General features: G+C 47.0%; 1 protein-coding gene across 1 annotated transcript; it reads left to right on the forward strand.

Annotated features, from left to right (window-relative positions):
• Positions 1 to 60: 60 nt before the first annotated feature.
• On the forward strand, positions 61 to 15,193 carry LOC103655476 (leucine-rich repeat extensin-like protein 1; the record flags this gene model as incomplete). The annotated part of the gene is made up of 2 exons (XM_023302301.1): positions 61 to 704; positions 15,190 to 15,193. Coding segments are annotated over 2 exons (648 nt in total), but the record flags the coding sequence as incomplete, so codon positions are not given.
• Between the last annotated feature and the right edge of the window lie 442 nt (positions 15,194 to 15,635).

Genomic DNA, 15,635 nt, shown 5'->3' on the forward strand with positions numbered 1-15,635 from the left:
GTTACGGCGGTCCATCTCACTGTCACGTTTCTTAGAACGGATCGGTTGTCGAGCTGGAGTTCGTACAACTTCACCTCCAACTGGGCGGGCCCCAACGTGTGCGCGTACAACGGCATCTACTGCGCGCCGCGGCCCTCCGACGGGGCGTTGGTCGTGGCCGGCATCGACCTCAACCACGCCGACATCGCAGGCCCCATCCCCGCCGACCTCCCCCTCGGCGTGCCCGACCTGGCGCTGCTCCACCTCAACTCCAACCGCTTCTGCGGGGTGCTGCCGGACACGCTGCTCCACCTGCGACTCCTCCACGAGCTCGACCTCAGCAACAACCGCTTCGTCGGCGCCTTCCCCGCCGTCGTGCTCGCGCTCCCCTCGCTCCGCTACCTCGACCTCCGCTTCAACGACTTCGAGGGCCCCATCTCGCCGCCGCTCTTCGACCGCCCGCTCGACGCCATCCTCCTCAACTCCAACCGCCTCCGCGGGCCCATCCCGGCCAACCTCGGCAACTCGCCGGCCTCGGTGCTTGTGCTCGCGCACAACCGCCTCGGCGGTTGCATCCCACCGTCGATAGGGAGGATGGCGGCCACGCTCAACGAGATCGCCCTCATCGACGACGACCTCACCGGCTGCGTCCCGCCGCAAGTCGGCCTGCTCAGGAAGGTCACGGTGTTCGATGTCAGCGGCAACCACCTCCAGGGCCCGCTCCCGTGTGGCGGAACTGCCCGAATTATTCCGACTTAAGTGTCTAAGTCCCGCCTTAGAGGCTAGACCACACTTAAATGGGAATAACCCGTCAATCCCTCGGATCTAGTCCGACGAGGCCACTGATAGAATCAAGTACCACAATCTCACTCGATGGTGAGTCACAGAGCAAATACAATAAAGCATAAAACCAGACATAAAGGAGTATTAAATTTATTACATCATCATCGGAGTTTTTGCAAAAGTAGTCATCATTGTTCGAAGTGCAGCGGAATGAAACTAACAATAAATAAACAGAGAGATGGGGAAGCCTGTCCCATCACTCCTCATGCTCCTCCTCAGCCGAGGCGGGGTCCCACTCGACAGTCCAACCCGGTGGCAAGATGGACGGCCAAGTCACTCCAGCAACCATGTCCTCCAAAGAACCTGTAAAATTATGCCACAAGCAAGGCTAAGTATATACTCAGCTAGACTTACCCGGTGTGAGGAGTCTACTCCTCTACCTCTAGACATGCAGTTGTTTGGCTGTGGGGTTTGGTAGCCAAAAGCACTAGCTGAGTTTCTAAATCAAGTTTTAACTTTGTCAATTTCAAGTGTGACTCTCTTAAGGCTAAATATGTACTAACTACTCATACATAGTAGCAAACATTTTTAGCAATCAACATCTTGTATCATCTCATCATATTTCCACTTGTTACTCAATGTAGCAGCATGGATCAAACAGTCTCATTAGCTGCGAGAAGCAGACGATTCGAATCGAGTTTTTATCCTTGCAAGGTAAACCTAAACACACGACGTGGCGAGGCACTCCGTCCCCACACACATCAACCGTCCCCATCGATTCCCTGGCAACAGATCAGGGCTCACCGCCTTGGCGTACAATGCCTCACTGACCCCGACTGCCGTCGTGCAGTGACCGCACTTGTACCCACCATAACCGGAATGGGAGACCACATCTCAGGTCGCGTGAGGGGTAAAGTCTGCGGGCAGGTTCACTCATGTACTAGGCTTACCGATTTACCATATTTCTCGGTATGTGTTTAATACGTTCAAACGCTTGACACACGGTACCACACCTTAATCCTTATTCCAATTTTTATCCCGTGGACAACCAATCCCCATGGATTGTTATCCACAAACCAGCATCATTATGATAAGAAAGTGGATACAACCAATTTCCTGACCTCGCGCGAGTGCTAGAAAAATCACTCAACTTCTACCGAGATCCTAATTAATAAAGCAGCTACTCGACCTAGCATACTAGTATTCATCTCATCAGGATTCTTGAGATCATGCAACTAGGGTTTCAAACAACTCCTACACCTAAGTGCACAATCAATCCTACAATCAGTAAGTGTAGTAAAATAGCATAAATAACAGGTTATGCATAAACCGGGGCTTGCCTTCCAAAGCAGTGGCAGGCAGATCCTCTGGTGCAGGCTCTGGGGCTGGATCCAGGGCTACCTCCTGAGCAGCTCCTTGCTCCGGCACGAGGACGTACTCTCCGTCAGCGAGGTTACAGTCTATCGAAATGCAATGAATATGTATGTCATGATTATGCAGGACTTAATAACATTATGCTAAAGGAAGAAAAACCAAGTTAATGAGTAACTTAGGGTTTCTTGGTCATACGTGGCTTTTAGTGGTTTATGCTTATCACTCTAGGTTTAGGTTTTGTTAAGGATAAGCATAGTGGATTTGGTATTTCCTTTATGTATTTCAGTGGACAATTTACAAAGGGTTTTATGATGACACTAATTTCCATTATTCATTTTCCTCTTTCTTTATTTTCTATTTATGGATTCTAGTGTAGGTTTGAATTACAACAGTGGTTTAACTTTTTCCAAAAATTCTGAAAAACTTACAGTGGGTTGCCCTTGGTCACTATAGCCCATTATAGGAATTGGAGGTTCAAAATAAAAAGGCTATGCTTTAGACAAAAATAACAAAAATTGTGTAAATGGGCCACTTTGCACTACAACTCTTAATTAGGGGCGGGTTCTGTCCTAAGGGTTATTTTTGTTGGCATCTAACAGTAATAATAAGCTTCTGTGCCAAAAATCACAGAAAGCTAAGGGATGGTTATTTAGTTGTGATTTTCCAAAGTTTTAATGCCAAAAAGGCACTTTCTACTACCTTGTCATTTGAAAAATGTCAAACAGCAGACTTCATATTTTTCCTATGTTCTTCATAATAGAACATTAACTATCCCAAGGGTTAAGGTGTTTCACCTTGGGGTTATTTTGTAGGGTTTTTCTAAGTTTTCCTTATTTTCTTAAAATAAAAGGTATCCTATTTATTTTATACTAAACCAGAGTATAATAGATTTTTCTAGTGAACTACACTGAATAAGGGGACTAACAAAAGTATGGGTGCTCCCTGGTTCCTTAATTAAATCACCTTTCTTATTTTCTTTAACTTTAAACACAATGTGAAATAAATGGCCAAAGCTACCTTAATGGGGTGGACAGAGGGGTTTAGCATTTTTAAATAGGTCAGTAGGTGGTCATAAACTTCTCCAAATTTTCTTAACCTTGGTCAAATAGTGCAACTATTTTTCTTCCTATTATTTAGCTTTTGGCCAAAACAATAATTAAATCAGGACCCTAAAGTTTTCTGTAGTACATAGGGGTTTTATATTTTTCTTAAGTAGTTTATATTATTTAAGATCTGACAAATTTAGTTTGACTAAATTTGGATGAATAAAACAGAAGATATGAATTATTCAAGTTCTGTTCAAATTTTAAATCAGATTTAATAAAAGGTTTCCTGGAAAACCACTTTGCACCGAGGTCCTTGGTTTATTTCTAAACTAACTCTCTCAGTTATACCCCCGCGCTACTATTCATCTGAGTCACTGACATTGCGCAAAACCCCCTGGCTTTCTCTTCTTCTCCCCGCGGTCCCTCCCTAGGTTTAAACAGTACCCGCGAGAAAGAAAAGGGTGGCACGGCTTACCGGCGGCGAGAGAGGTCCGGCGAGGGGCGGGGTTGGCTTCGGGAGGTTCTGACGGTCACAACGGTGTACGGCTCGACGGCGGGGATGGCCGGAACCGCTCGGTCCACGTGCGCAGGCGAGTGATCTCGTCGGCGGCGGGTGTGCCGGCCAAACCACGGCGACCTAGTCCAATCCAATGGCACGGTGAGCTTCACGGGGTGACGTAGAGGCTGTGTGCACAAGGAATCAAAGAATGGAGTAGAGGCTTACCCGGTCTACGCTCGCCGGCGGTCGGATGGAGTCCGGCGACCGCGGACTGGCCTCTCCGGCGAAGCAAACTCCGATTCCTCGCTCGGGGAGCTTCACCGAGGTGTGCTCAATCTTCTCCGAGGGTCGGACAAGGTTGGGAAAGGCTCGGTTGGCCGGTCTACGGTGTCAGGGAGATCGGGCAGCCGCGGACACGTCGTGCACGGGCAAATGCCGGTGAGTTTGGGCTCCGGTGAGGTCGAGCGTGCGTGGAGGGGTACGGCCGAAGTCCCTGGGGGTTTTATAGGCGCGGGCGCGGGCAACGGCGCCGGCTGGGCTTTGGCGCGACGCGGGGCACGCGAGGTCGGGCGCGGGCGTGCTCTAGCGCGCGTAGAACGCGTCGAACACGTGGAGGTGTTCATCTGCCCGTGTTCAAAAGCTTGTTGAGATCGCAAACGTGAGAATCTTGGCAAAAATCCGGCGCAGACCTCTTCCTGGCACCTATGGCTATTTCTTATATGTGAGTTCCAAGGGAAGATAAGCCCTAGGTCAGAAGATATGCGGACGCCAAATCTGGCTTGTCCCCCTGCCCGCTGCGCGACAAAAGTGATGCCAAGACATGTCAAATGTCAAGGGCTCGGTCTCAACTTTTTGCCCACATTTTGGTATAGAACTTAGGTGGTTTTGGTGCCATCTTCAAGGTGAACATGGTGGATTCTTAGATTAGGTGTAGATTTTGACTTAGAGAGAATTAGAGAGCTCTAGCTCTTTCTCTACTTAGGGAATGGATTTGGGGTTTCTTAAGGGGTCTTTTAGCAATGTTTCCTCTCTATGTTTGTAGATTAATAAGTTACTTAACTTCATGCCAAAGGTTTGGTCATGTTTTGCACCTTTGTTAATCTCTCCCCTTCAACCAAGGTGTTTAGGAGATAGGGGTTCAAGAGAGGTCTAGGGTTTACTCCCTTCCTGTCCATGGTGATAAGTGCACACAAGCTTGGGTTATGCTTTTGGTCATTCACATTTCTTGGTTAAAACTTAGTCTCCAAGGTTCTTATACTCTTCTCCTTAAGTTTCTTCCACATGTGATCATAGTCATTAGAGCATAGATGTGCCCTAGCCATGGTAACACCTGGGGTGTTATAGCCCTCCCCCCTTAAAGGAATCTCGTCTCGAGATTTCAGGTAGAGTCCCTTGGAGGGGTGCTTGAAGGTGTGTTGGTGTGCTACTCTTTCTTTTACCCAAGTTTCTATTGTTAACTGCTCTTCGAATGTCATTCTCTTTGCAACTTCAGAAGGAAGTCCTTTTTAAGTTAAATCCACAACTTAGACTACCCTTGTTATCTAAGTTTTTCTTATAATTGTATTCAAAGGGCAGGTGGGGTGGGGTTTTGGGAGTACGTACTGACTCCTTTGGGCAGAAAGTCGGGGAAGCGAGAGCGTAGAAAATCCTTGGTCTCCCATGTAGCTTCTTCTACTGAATGGTGACTCCACTGAACCTTATACATTCTGATTGACCTTGCCCGCGTTGACCTCTCTTTCTGATCCAATACCCTGACGGGGTACTCTTGATAGGACAAGTCTGGTTCTATCTCAATGTCTGGCTCAGGCAGCACTTCAGTGGGTAGGCGGACACATTTCCGCAGCTGAGATACATGGAACACATCATGAACAGCTGACATGCAGGGTGGCAACTTCAATTGATAGGCTACAGGTCCACAAGCCTCCTTGATCTCATAGGGTCCAATGTAGCGAGGAGCTAACTTGCCCTTGATCCCGAATCTCTGGACACCCTTGGTGGGTGACACCTTAAGATAGACATGGTCTCCCACTTCAAACTGTAGAGGCTTCCGCCTCTTGTCATGATAACTCTTTTGCCTGGCCTGAGCAGCTTCTAAGTTCTTCTTGATGACTCTGACCCTTGCCTCTGCTTCAAGTACCAAATCTGGCCCAAAAATTTCCCTCTCTCCTGCTTGAGACCAATTCAGCGGGGTCCTACACCTTCTCCCATATAAGGCTTCAAAAGGTGCCATCTTTAGACTGGACTGGTAGCTGTTATTGTAAGAAAACTCTGCCAAGGAAAGACACTTATCCCAATCTTTTTCGTAGTGTAGCACACATGCCCTTAACATGTCTTCCAAAATCTGGTTTACCCTTTCTGTCTGGCCGTCTGTTTGAGGATGGTATGCTGAGCTTCGTATTACATGGGTCCCAAGTGATTCCTGCAATTGCTCCCAAAATCGTGCCACAAATGGTGCTCCTCTGTCTGATACTATATTCCTTGGTATCCCATGCAAACGAACTATCTGGTCAATGTAGATTTCTGCATACTTCTCCGTCCTGTGGGTGGTGTGTACTGGCAAGAAATGAGCGGTCTTGGTCAATCTGTCCACAATAACCCAAATTGAATCATGGTGCCTTGATGTATTGGGCAGTCCCACGATAAAGTCCATGCAAATGTCCTCCCATTTCCAAGATGGTATGGGAAGGGGTTGCAAAGGGCCTGCTACCTTCAAATGACTAGCTTTGATCCTCTAGCAGGTGTCACACTTGGATATGTACTTGGCAATTTCCCTCTTCATTCTGGTCCACCAGTATAATGATCTGAGATCATGGTACATCTTGTTGCTGCCAGGGTGCATGGAGAATTTGGAAAGGTGAGCTTCATCCAATATCCTCTTTCTGAGTTCAGGGTCCTTGGGAACAACCAATCGATCTCCAAACCATAGAATTCCCTTGCTGTCCTGACGGAAGCACTTGTATTTCTCTGCCTTATGCTTGATCATTTCTTTGATAACCTGAACACCCTTGTCTTCAATCTGTGCCCGGACTATTTGCTCTTGTAAGGTGGGCTCCACCGAGATATAATTTAATTCACCGGAAGGAACAACTTCCAGGTTCAGCTTGCACAACTCATCACTCAGGGTGGTGACTCTTGCATCCATGCTCATACAATTGCACTGGGCCTTTCTGCTCAAGGCATCTGCCACAACATTGGCCTTGCCGGGATGGTAATGCACCTCCAAATCATAGTCCTTGATTAACTCTAACCATCTCCTCTGCCTCATGTTAAGATCTGCCTGGGTGAAAATGTATTTGAGGCTCTTGTGATCAGTGTAAATGTTACAGTGAGCTCTCATCAAGTAGTGTCTCCATATCTTGAGAGCATGAACCACGGCTGCCAACTCCAGATCATGCGTAGGGTAGTTCTGCTCATGGGGTCTGAGTGCTCGGGAGGCATAAGCAATTACTCTGTTATCTTGCATTAAGACACATCCCAATCCAGTACCAGAAGTATCACAATAAACTTCAAAGGGCTTGGTCTTATCAGGTTGAGCTAGCACTGGGGCTGTTATCAAATGCTGCCTCAAAGTATGAAAGGCTTCTTCACACTTCTGGCTCCAGTTATACTTGACTCCTTTCTTCAACAGTTCAGTCATTGGCTTGGCAATTCTGGAGAAATCCGGAATAAATCGTCGATAATACCCTGCCAATCCCAGAAAACTCTGAATCTGCCTTACTGTAGTCGGAGGCTTCCAATCCATCACCTCTTGTACCATCTCAGGATCAATAGATATTCCATCCTGAGAAATTGTGTGACCCAAGAATTTAATTTCCTTCAGCCAGAATTCGCATTTAGATAATTTGGCATACAACTGATGGTCACGCAGCCTCTGAAGTACAGTGTGCAAATGTTTGGTGTGCTCGGCTTCATTCTTGGAATAAATCAGAATGTCATCAATGAAAACAACCACAAATTTGTCCAGCTCTGGCATGAATACTGAGTTCATCAGGTACATAAAATAAGCCGGGGCATTGGTTAGCCCAAAAGACATTACCAAAAACTCATAAAACCCATATCTGGTTGAGAAAGCCGTTTTGGGAATATCACTAGTACGGATCTTGATCTGATGGTAACCTGAGCGAAGATCTATCTTGGAGAATACCTTGGCTCCTACCAACTGATCGAACAAAACATCAATGCGGGGCAGCGGGTATTTGTTCTTGATGGTCACCGCATTGAGAGGGCGGTAATCAACACACATTCTCAAACTCTCGTCCTTTTTCTTCACAAAATAAAGCAGGACATCCCCAAGGTGAAGTACTTGGGTGAATGAATCTCTTGTCCAACAACTCTTGCAATTGCTTTTTCAGTTCTGCCAATTCCGGGGAGGCATCCTATAGGGTCTCTTAGAAATAGGAGCAGTCCCGGGTTGCAATTCGATTGCGAACTCGATATCTCGGTCAGGTGGCATCCCTGGCAATTCATCCGGAAAAACATCTGGGTAGTCACGGACCACTGGGATCCTTTCCACTGGGGATTCTGTCATAACGAAGGCACAAGAACGGGTGCAGCCTTGGTTGGGCAAAAATAGTGTGGTTTCGCCACAAGTCGGTGAGTGCACCTCAATGGCCCTAGCTGCAATATCAATAACTGCCTGATGCCTGGTTAACCAGTCAGTTCCCAATATGATATCCACGCTATCCAACCCCAAAATGAGGAGGGTGGTTTTAATTATTAGACTACCAAACATTATGGGCACATGTCTGTTGACTTGGTAAGTGGCAACCCTGCCTCCTGGTATCGAAATTGTAATACCCCCATTGGTGTGGTGAAAAGGCAATTGACACTTGGCACTAAATTTGGCACTGATAAAGCTATGTGATGCACCAGAATCAAAAAGAATAATAGCAGGATAATTCAAAACTGTAAAGATACCAGTCATGACGGGTGCTCCCTCTAGAATATCAGCCATGGTGGTGAAGTTCAGCCTGCCTTGCCTCACTTGCACCTTCTGTCTCTTGCCTTGATTCTGATTAACATTCTGCCCCTGCTGGTTCCTAGGGCAATTCTTGGCATAATGTCCGGTGTTGCCACATGTGAAACACTTGTTGTCATTTGCCTGGCGATATTGCTGTTGCTGTTGATTGTTCCTCTGTGCTGGAAACTGGGTGCGGTTGGGTGCCTGCTGCTGCTGCTGCTGTGGTCGGATCACCCATCGCCCTTGTTGCTGCTGAGGCCCCCTGTTCTGAGTGTCCGACACAATCCTGAAACGCTGTGGCTGAGCTGAAGGTCCTGCCATAGGGGTCTTCCTCTTCTTTTCTGCCTGACGAGCTGTGATACAGTCCTCCTGGGAGATGGCCATATTGACTAACTCATTATAGCTGTTGGCCCTGACGGTGTTGAGACGGTCACGGAGCTTAGTGCTGAGCCCCCTCCTGAACCTATCTCTCTTCTTCTCGTCCGTATCTGCATGATACCCAGCATACTGGCACAGGTCATTAAAAGCCTGAGCATACTGCAACACTGTCTTGTTGCCCTGAGTGAGTGCCAGAAACTCGTTGAGCTTTCGGTCCATAATTCCGGCTGGTATATGATGCCCCCTGAAAGTTGCCTTGAATTCTCTCCATTCCACCTCTCGGTCCTCTAGCTGCATAGCAAGAAAATGGTCCCACCAAGTCCTTGCGGGTCCGCGAAGCTGCTGGGTGGCGAACCTGACCTTAGTGACCTCTGAGCAAACTCCATGGAGTAGCGGGAATTTGGATTCCACTACTCTCAACCACACATCTGCATCAAGTGGGTCCTCTGCCCTGGTGAACAATGGAGGTTGGGTACTGAGGAACTCCTGGTAGGTAGCTGCCGCGGGGTGACGTTGATGATCTCCACCACCATAGTGATGAGGTGGTGGCTGACGCTGAGCTAGCTGCCTCAAGATCTCATTCTGCTGAGCCATTAGCTCCTGTAGAGTGGGAGGCGGTGGCGGCGGTGGAGGAACGCGCTCATTCTGGCCACGACGCGCTCTCCCGGCCATCTGAAAAATCACATATTTTCTTAATACCACATCTTCAAGTTTAAGGTTTAATCGCGGGGAAAGAGTCAAAAGGCGAAATTGATAGATTCTTGCATAAATATAAAGGATTTCTTAAGGCATAAACTTTTCTTCCCAAATTAAGACTAACATCATCCATCAATCATGTTTCCAAAAGAGTTTATCACGATTACATCAATGGCCCAAAAGACTCAACTCTATCTATCCTAGTACCCCAAGGGTGCAAAAGCTAAGCTAGCTGTGAGGAGTCCTACCATCACCGACTTCTAACTCTACTCCTGATACTTAGTGAGCGAACGAGGCAACACTCGACTCGGGGGAAGGTGGTCTCCCTGAGCCAACAGTGTCCAAGATGGAGGCAGGCTCCTCTCCTCCCTCAATGTCGACGTCCTCGTTGGCCACCATGTCCTGGATCTCCTGGTGATGCATATCCAGGTGCTCATTAGCCTCGGCCAGCTGCTGCTGGGTGTTGATAAGCTGATCCTTGAGAACCTCAATGGTGTTCTCTCTGGTCCCCACCAATTCCTCTAGCTCTTGGATCTCATTTGACAGCTGCTCCACCTGCAAGTCCTTTTCCACCATCTCAGTGGACAAGTCAACCACAAGCTCCTCTCTGTTGTCCAGGGTGATCTTTGTTGCCTCTAGCAATGCCATCAGATGGGACATTGCCTCACCATGCATCACTTGCAGACAGTACAGGGCATTCATGCAGCGTACTGTCAAGTGAGCAGTCTGACCTAGGTAGATAGCCCAGATGTCCTTGGCATGCTCCACCCGATCCTTCCACATTGGGTCGTCCTCCTTCTCTGCGGGAAACAAGCCAATGGGATGGGTGGATAGCTCCAAGGGATGGAATCCGCAGAACGTGGTCAATCCGTGCAGAGCAATCGCCTCGATCGTATCCTCAGCCCGATATCCAAAGGACTCAGAGTCCAGCGAACGCCAGCCTGGCTACAGGGGATGAGGCTCCAGGGTCATCCTCACCCTACAGCGGGGCACTCGGTGCTTCTCGAACTGCTGCACCGCGTACTGAGGAGGTGTCGTGTATCCGGCCCCCTGAAGTACCTCCCACAAAATACGGGGAAAGCCCTCTCGTGCAAGCCTGTCAGTGTGGGACAGTGCATTCCCGTCGTCTGAGGATCCGTGGGAAGTCATCTGTGTACGGTTAAGCGTAAGTAAAAGAAAAAGAATTTATAAAAAGGAAACACAACTCAGCCTCTCTCTAAATAGAACAATGGTACTGGGGTACTTAGTTGGTCATCATTTTGTATTAAAGTCCTTACTCAATTATCCATTTGTTTAATTTTAAGAATGCATGCATGCTCATCCTAAACGACCTCACATCAATATAAAGGGAATGAGGGAAGAACTCCCATCCCCTATAGTAGCTTGTAGGGCTTAATCACTTAGCCACCTAACTACCCCTCTATTATCCTAAGGCTTCACGTCCTAGGTCTATCCTGACCGTCCTACGATCTATCCAACATTGTTTCTATCAAGTTTTACTTCGGAAAAGGATGGCATTTATATTTTATTGATTCCTCTATGGTGGTACAAGCTCCGATACCAGATGTGGCAGAACTGCCCGAATTATTCCGACTTAAGTGTCTAAGTCCTGCCTTAGAGGCTAGACCACACTTAAATGAGAATAACCCGTCAATCCCTCGGATCTAGTCCGACGAGGCCACTGACAGGATCAAGTACCACAATCTCACTCGATGGTGAGTCACAGAGCAAATACAATAAAGCATAAAACCAGACATAAAGGAGTATTAAATTTATTACATCATCATCGGAGTTTTTGCAAAAGTAGTCATCATTGTTCGAAGTGCAGCGGAATGAAATTAACGATAAACAAACAGAGAGATGGGGAAGCCTGTCCCATCACTCCTCATGCTCCTCCTCAGCCGAGGCGGGGTCCCACTCGACAGTCCAACCCGGTGGCAAGATGGACGGCCAAGTCACTCCAGCAACCATGTCCTCCAAAGAACCTGTAAAATTATGCCACAAGCAAGGCTGAGTATAGTAATACTCAGCTAGACTTACCCGGTGTGAGGAGTCTACTCCTCTACCTCTAGACATGCAGCTGTTTGGCTGTGGGGTTTGGTTGCCAAAAGCACTAGCTGAGTTTCTAAATCAAGTTTTAACTTTGTCAATTTCAAGTGTGACTCTCTTAAGGCTAAATATGTACTAACTACTCATACATAGTAGCAAACATTTTTAGCAATCAACATCTTGTATCATCTCATCATATTTCCACTTGTTACTCAATGTAGCAGCATAGATCAAGCAGTCTCATTAGCTGTGAGAAGAAGACGATTCGAATCGAGTTTTTATCCTTGCAAGGTAAACCTAAACACACGACGTGGAGAGGCACTCCGTCCCCACACACATCAACCGTCCCCATCGATTCCCTCGCAACAGATCAGGGCTCACCGCCTTGGCGTACAATGCCTCCCTGACCCCGACTGCCGTCATGCAGTGACCGCACTTGTACCCACCATAACCGAAATGGGAGACCACGTCTCAGGTCGCGTAAGGGGTAAAGTCTGCGGGCAGGTTCACTCAGGTACTAGGCTTACCGATTTACCATATTTCTCGGTATGTGTTTAGTACGTTCAAACGCTTGACACACGGTACCACACCTTAATCCTTATTCCAATTTTTATCCCGTGGACAACCAATCCCCATGGATTGTTATCCACAAACCAGCATCATTATGATAAGAAAGTGGATATAGCCAATTTCCTGACCTCGCGCGAGTGCTAGAAAAATCACTCGACTTCTACCGAGATCCTAATTAATAAAGCAGCTACTCGACCTAGCATACTAGTATTCATCTCATCAGGATTCCTGAGATCATGCAACTAGGGTTTCAAACAACTCCTACACCTAAGTGCACAATCAATCCTACAATCAGTAAGTGTAGTAAAATAGCATAAATAACAGGTTATGCATAAACCGGGGCTTGCCTTCCAAAGCAGTGGCAGGCAGATCCTCTGGTGCAGGCTCTTGGACTGGATCCGGGGCTACCTCCTGAGCAGCTCCTTGCTCCGGCACGAGGACGTACTCTCCGTCAGCGAGGTTACAGTCTATCGAAATGCAATGAATATGTATGTCATGATTATGCAGGACTTAATAACATTATGCTAAAGGAAGAAAAACCAAGTTAATGAGTAACTTAGGGTTTCTTGGTCATACGTGGCTTTTAGTGGTTTATGCTTATCACTCTAGGTTTAGGTTTTGTTAAGGATAAGCATAGTGGATTTGGTATTTCCTTTATGTATTTCAGTGGACAATTTACAAAGGGTTTTATGATGACACTAATTTCCATTATTCATTTTCTCCTTTCTTTATTTTCTATTTATGGATTCTAGTGTAGGTTTCAATTACAACAGTGGTTTAACTTTTTCCAAAAATTCTGAAAAAATTACAGTGGGTTGCCCTTGGTCACTATAGCCCATTCTAGGAATTGGAGGTTCAAAATAAAAAGGCTATGCTTTAGAAAAAAATAACAAAAATTGTGCAAATGGGCCACTTTGCACTACAACTCTTAATTAGGGGTGGGTTCTGTCCTAAGGGTTATTTTTGTTGGCATCTAACAGTAATAATAAGCTTCTGTGCCAAAAATCACAGAAAGCTAAGGGATGGTTATTTAGTTGTGATTTTCCAAAGTTTTAATGCCAAAAAGGCACTTTCTACTACCTTGTCATTTGAAAAATGTCAAACAGCAGACTTCATATTTTTCCTATGTTCTTCATAATAGAACATTAACTATCCCAAGGGTTGGGGTGTATTCAGCTTGGGGTTATTTTTGTAGGGTTTTTCTAAGTTTTCCTTATTTTCTTAAAATAAAAGGTATCCTATTTATTTTATACTAAACCAGAGTATAATAGATTTTTCTAGTGAACTACACTGAATAAGGGGACTAACAAAAGTATGGGTGCTCCCTGGTTCCTTAATTAAATCACCTTTCTTATTTTCTTTAACTTTAAACACAATGTGAAATAAATGGCCAAAGATACCTTAATGGGGTGGACAGAGGGGTTTAGCATTTTTAAATAGGTCAGTAGGTGGTCATAAACTTCAACAAATTTTCTTAACCTTGGTCAAGTAGTGCAACTATTTTTCTTCCTATTATTTAGCTTTTGGCGAAAACAATAATTAAATCAGTTGCCTAAAGTTTTCTGTAGTACATAGGGGTTTTATATTTTTCTTAAGTAGTTTATATTATTTAAGATCTGACAAAATTGGTTTGACTAAATTTGGATGAATAAAACAGAAGATATGAATTATTCAAGTTCTGTTCAAATTTTAAATCAGATTTAATAAAAGGTTTCCTGGAAAACCACTTTGCACCGAGGTCCTTGGTTTATTTCTAAACTAACTCTCTCAGTTATACCCCCGCGCTACTATTCATCTGAGTCACTGACATTGCGCAAAACCCCCATGGCTTTCTCTTCTTCTCCCCCGCGGTCCCTCCCTATGTTTAAACAGTACCCGCGAGAAAGAAAAGGGTGGCGCGGCTTACCGGCGGCGAGAGAGGTCCGGTGAGGGGCGGGGTTGGCTCCGGGAGGTTCTGACGGTCACAACGGTGTACGGCTCGACGGCGGGGATGGCCGGAACCGCTCGGTCCACGTGCCCAGGCGGGTGCTCTCGTCGGCGGCGGGTGTGTCGGCCAAACCATGGCGACCTAGTCCAATCCAATGGCACGGTGAGCTTCACGGGGTGACGTAGAGGCTGTGTGCACAAGGAATCGAAGAATGGAGTAGAGGCTTACCCGGTCTACGCTCGCCGGCGGTCGGATGGAGTCCGGCGACCGCGGACTGGCCTCTCCGGCAAAGCAAACTCCGATTCCTCGCTCGGGGAGCTTCACCGAGGTGTGCTCAGTCTTCTCCGAGGGTCGGACGGGGTTGGGAAAGGCTCGGTTGGCCGGTCTACGGTGGCAGGGAGATCGGGCAGCCGTGGACACGCCGTGCACGGGCAAACGCCAGTGAGTTTGGGCTCCGGTGAGGTCGAGCGTGCGCGGAGGGGTATGGCCGAAGTCCCTGGGGGTTTTATAGGCGCGAGCACGGGCAACGGCACCGGCTGGGCTTTGGCGCGACGCGGGGCACGCGAGGTCGGGCGCGGGCGTGCTCTGGCGCGCGCAGAACGCGTCGAACACGTGGAGGTGTTCATCTGCCCGTGTTCAAAAGCTTGCAGAGATCGCAAACGTGCGAATCTTGGCAAAAATCCGGCGCAGACCTCTTCCTGGCACCTATGGCTATCTCTTATATGTGAGTTCCAAGGGAAGATAAGCCCTAGGTTAGAAGATATGCGGACGCCAAATCTGGCTTGTCCCCCTGCCCGCTGCACGACAAAAGTGATGCCAAGACATGTCAAATGTCAAGGGCTCGGTCTCAACTTTTTCCAGGGGGTGCCTTAGGTGGTATGCCACATTTTTGGTATAGAACTTAGGTGGTTTTGGTGCCATTTTCAAGGTGAACACAGTGGATTCTTAGATTAGGTGTAGATTTTGACTTAGAGAGAATTAGAGAGCTCTAGCTCTTTCTCTACTTAGGGAATGGATTTGGGGTTTCTTAAGGGGTCTTTTAGCAATGTTTCCTCTCTATGTTTGTAGATTAATAAGTTACTTAACTTCATGCCAAAGGCTTGGTCATGTTTTGCACCTTTGCTTAATCTCTCCCCTTCAACCAAGGTGTTTAGGAGATAGGGGTTCAAGAGAGGTCTAGGGTTTACTCCCTTCCTGTCCATGGTGATAAGTGCACACAAGCTTGGGTAATGCTTTTGGTCATTCACATTTCTTGGTTAAAACTTAGTCTCCAAGGTTCTTATACTCTTCTCCTTAAGTTTCTTCCACATGTGATCATAGTCATTAGAGCATAGATGTGCCCTAGCCATGGTAACACCTGGGGTGTTACATCCC

The sequence above is a fragment of the Zea mays genome, chromosome 4, assembly GCF_902167145.1.
Source record: "Zea mays cultivar B73 chromosome 4, Zm-B73-REFERENCE-NAM-5.0, whole genome shotgun sequence".
NCBI classification, from domain to species: Eukaryota; Viridiplantae; Streptophyta; class Magnoliopsida; order Poales; family Poaceae; genus Zea; species Zea mays.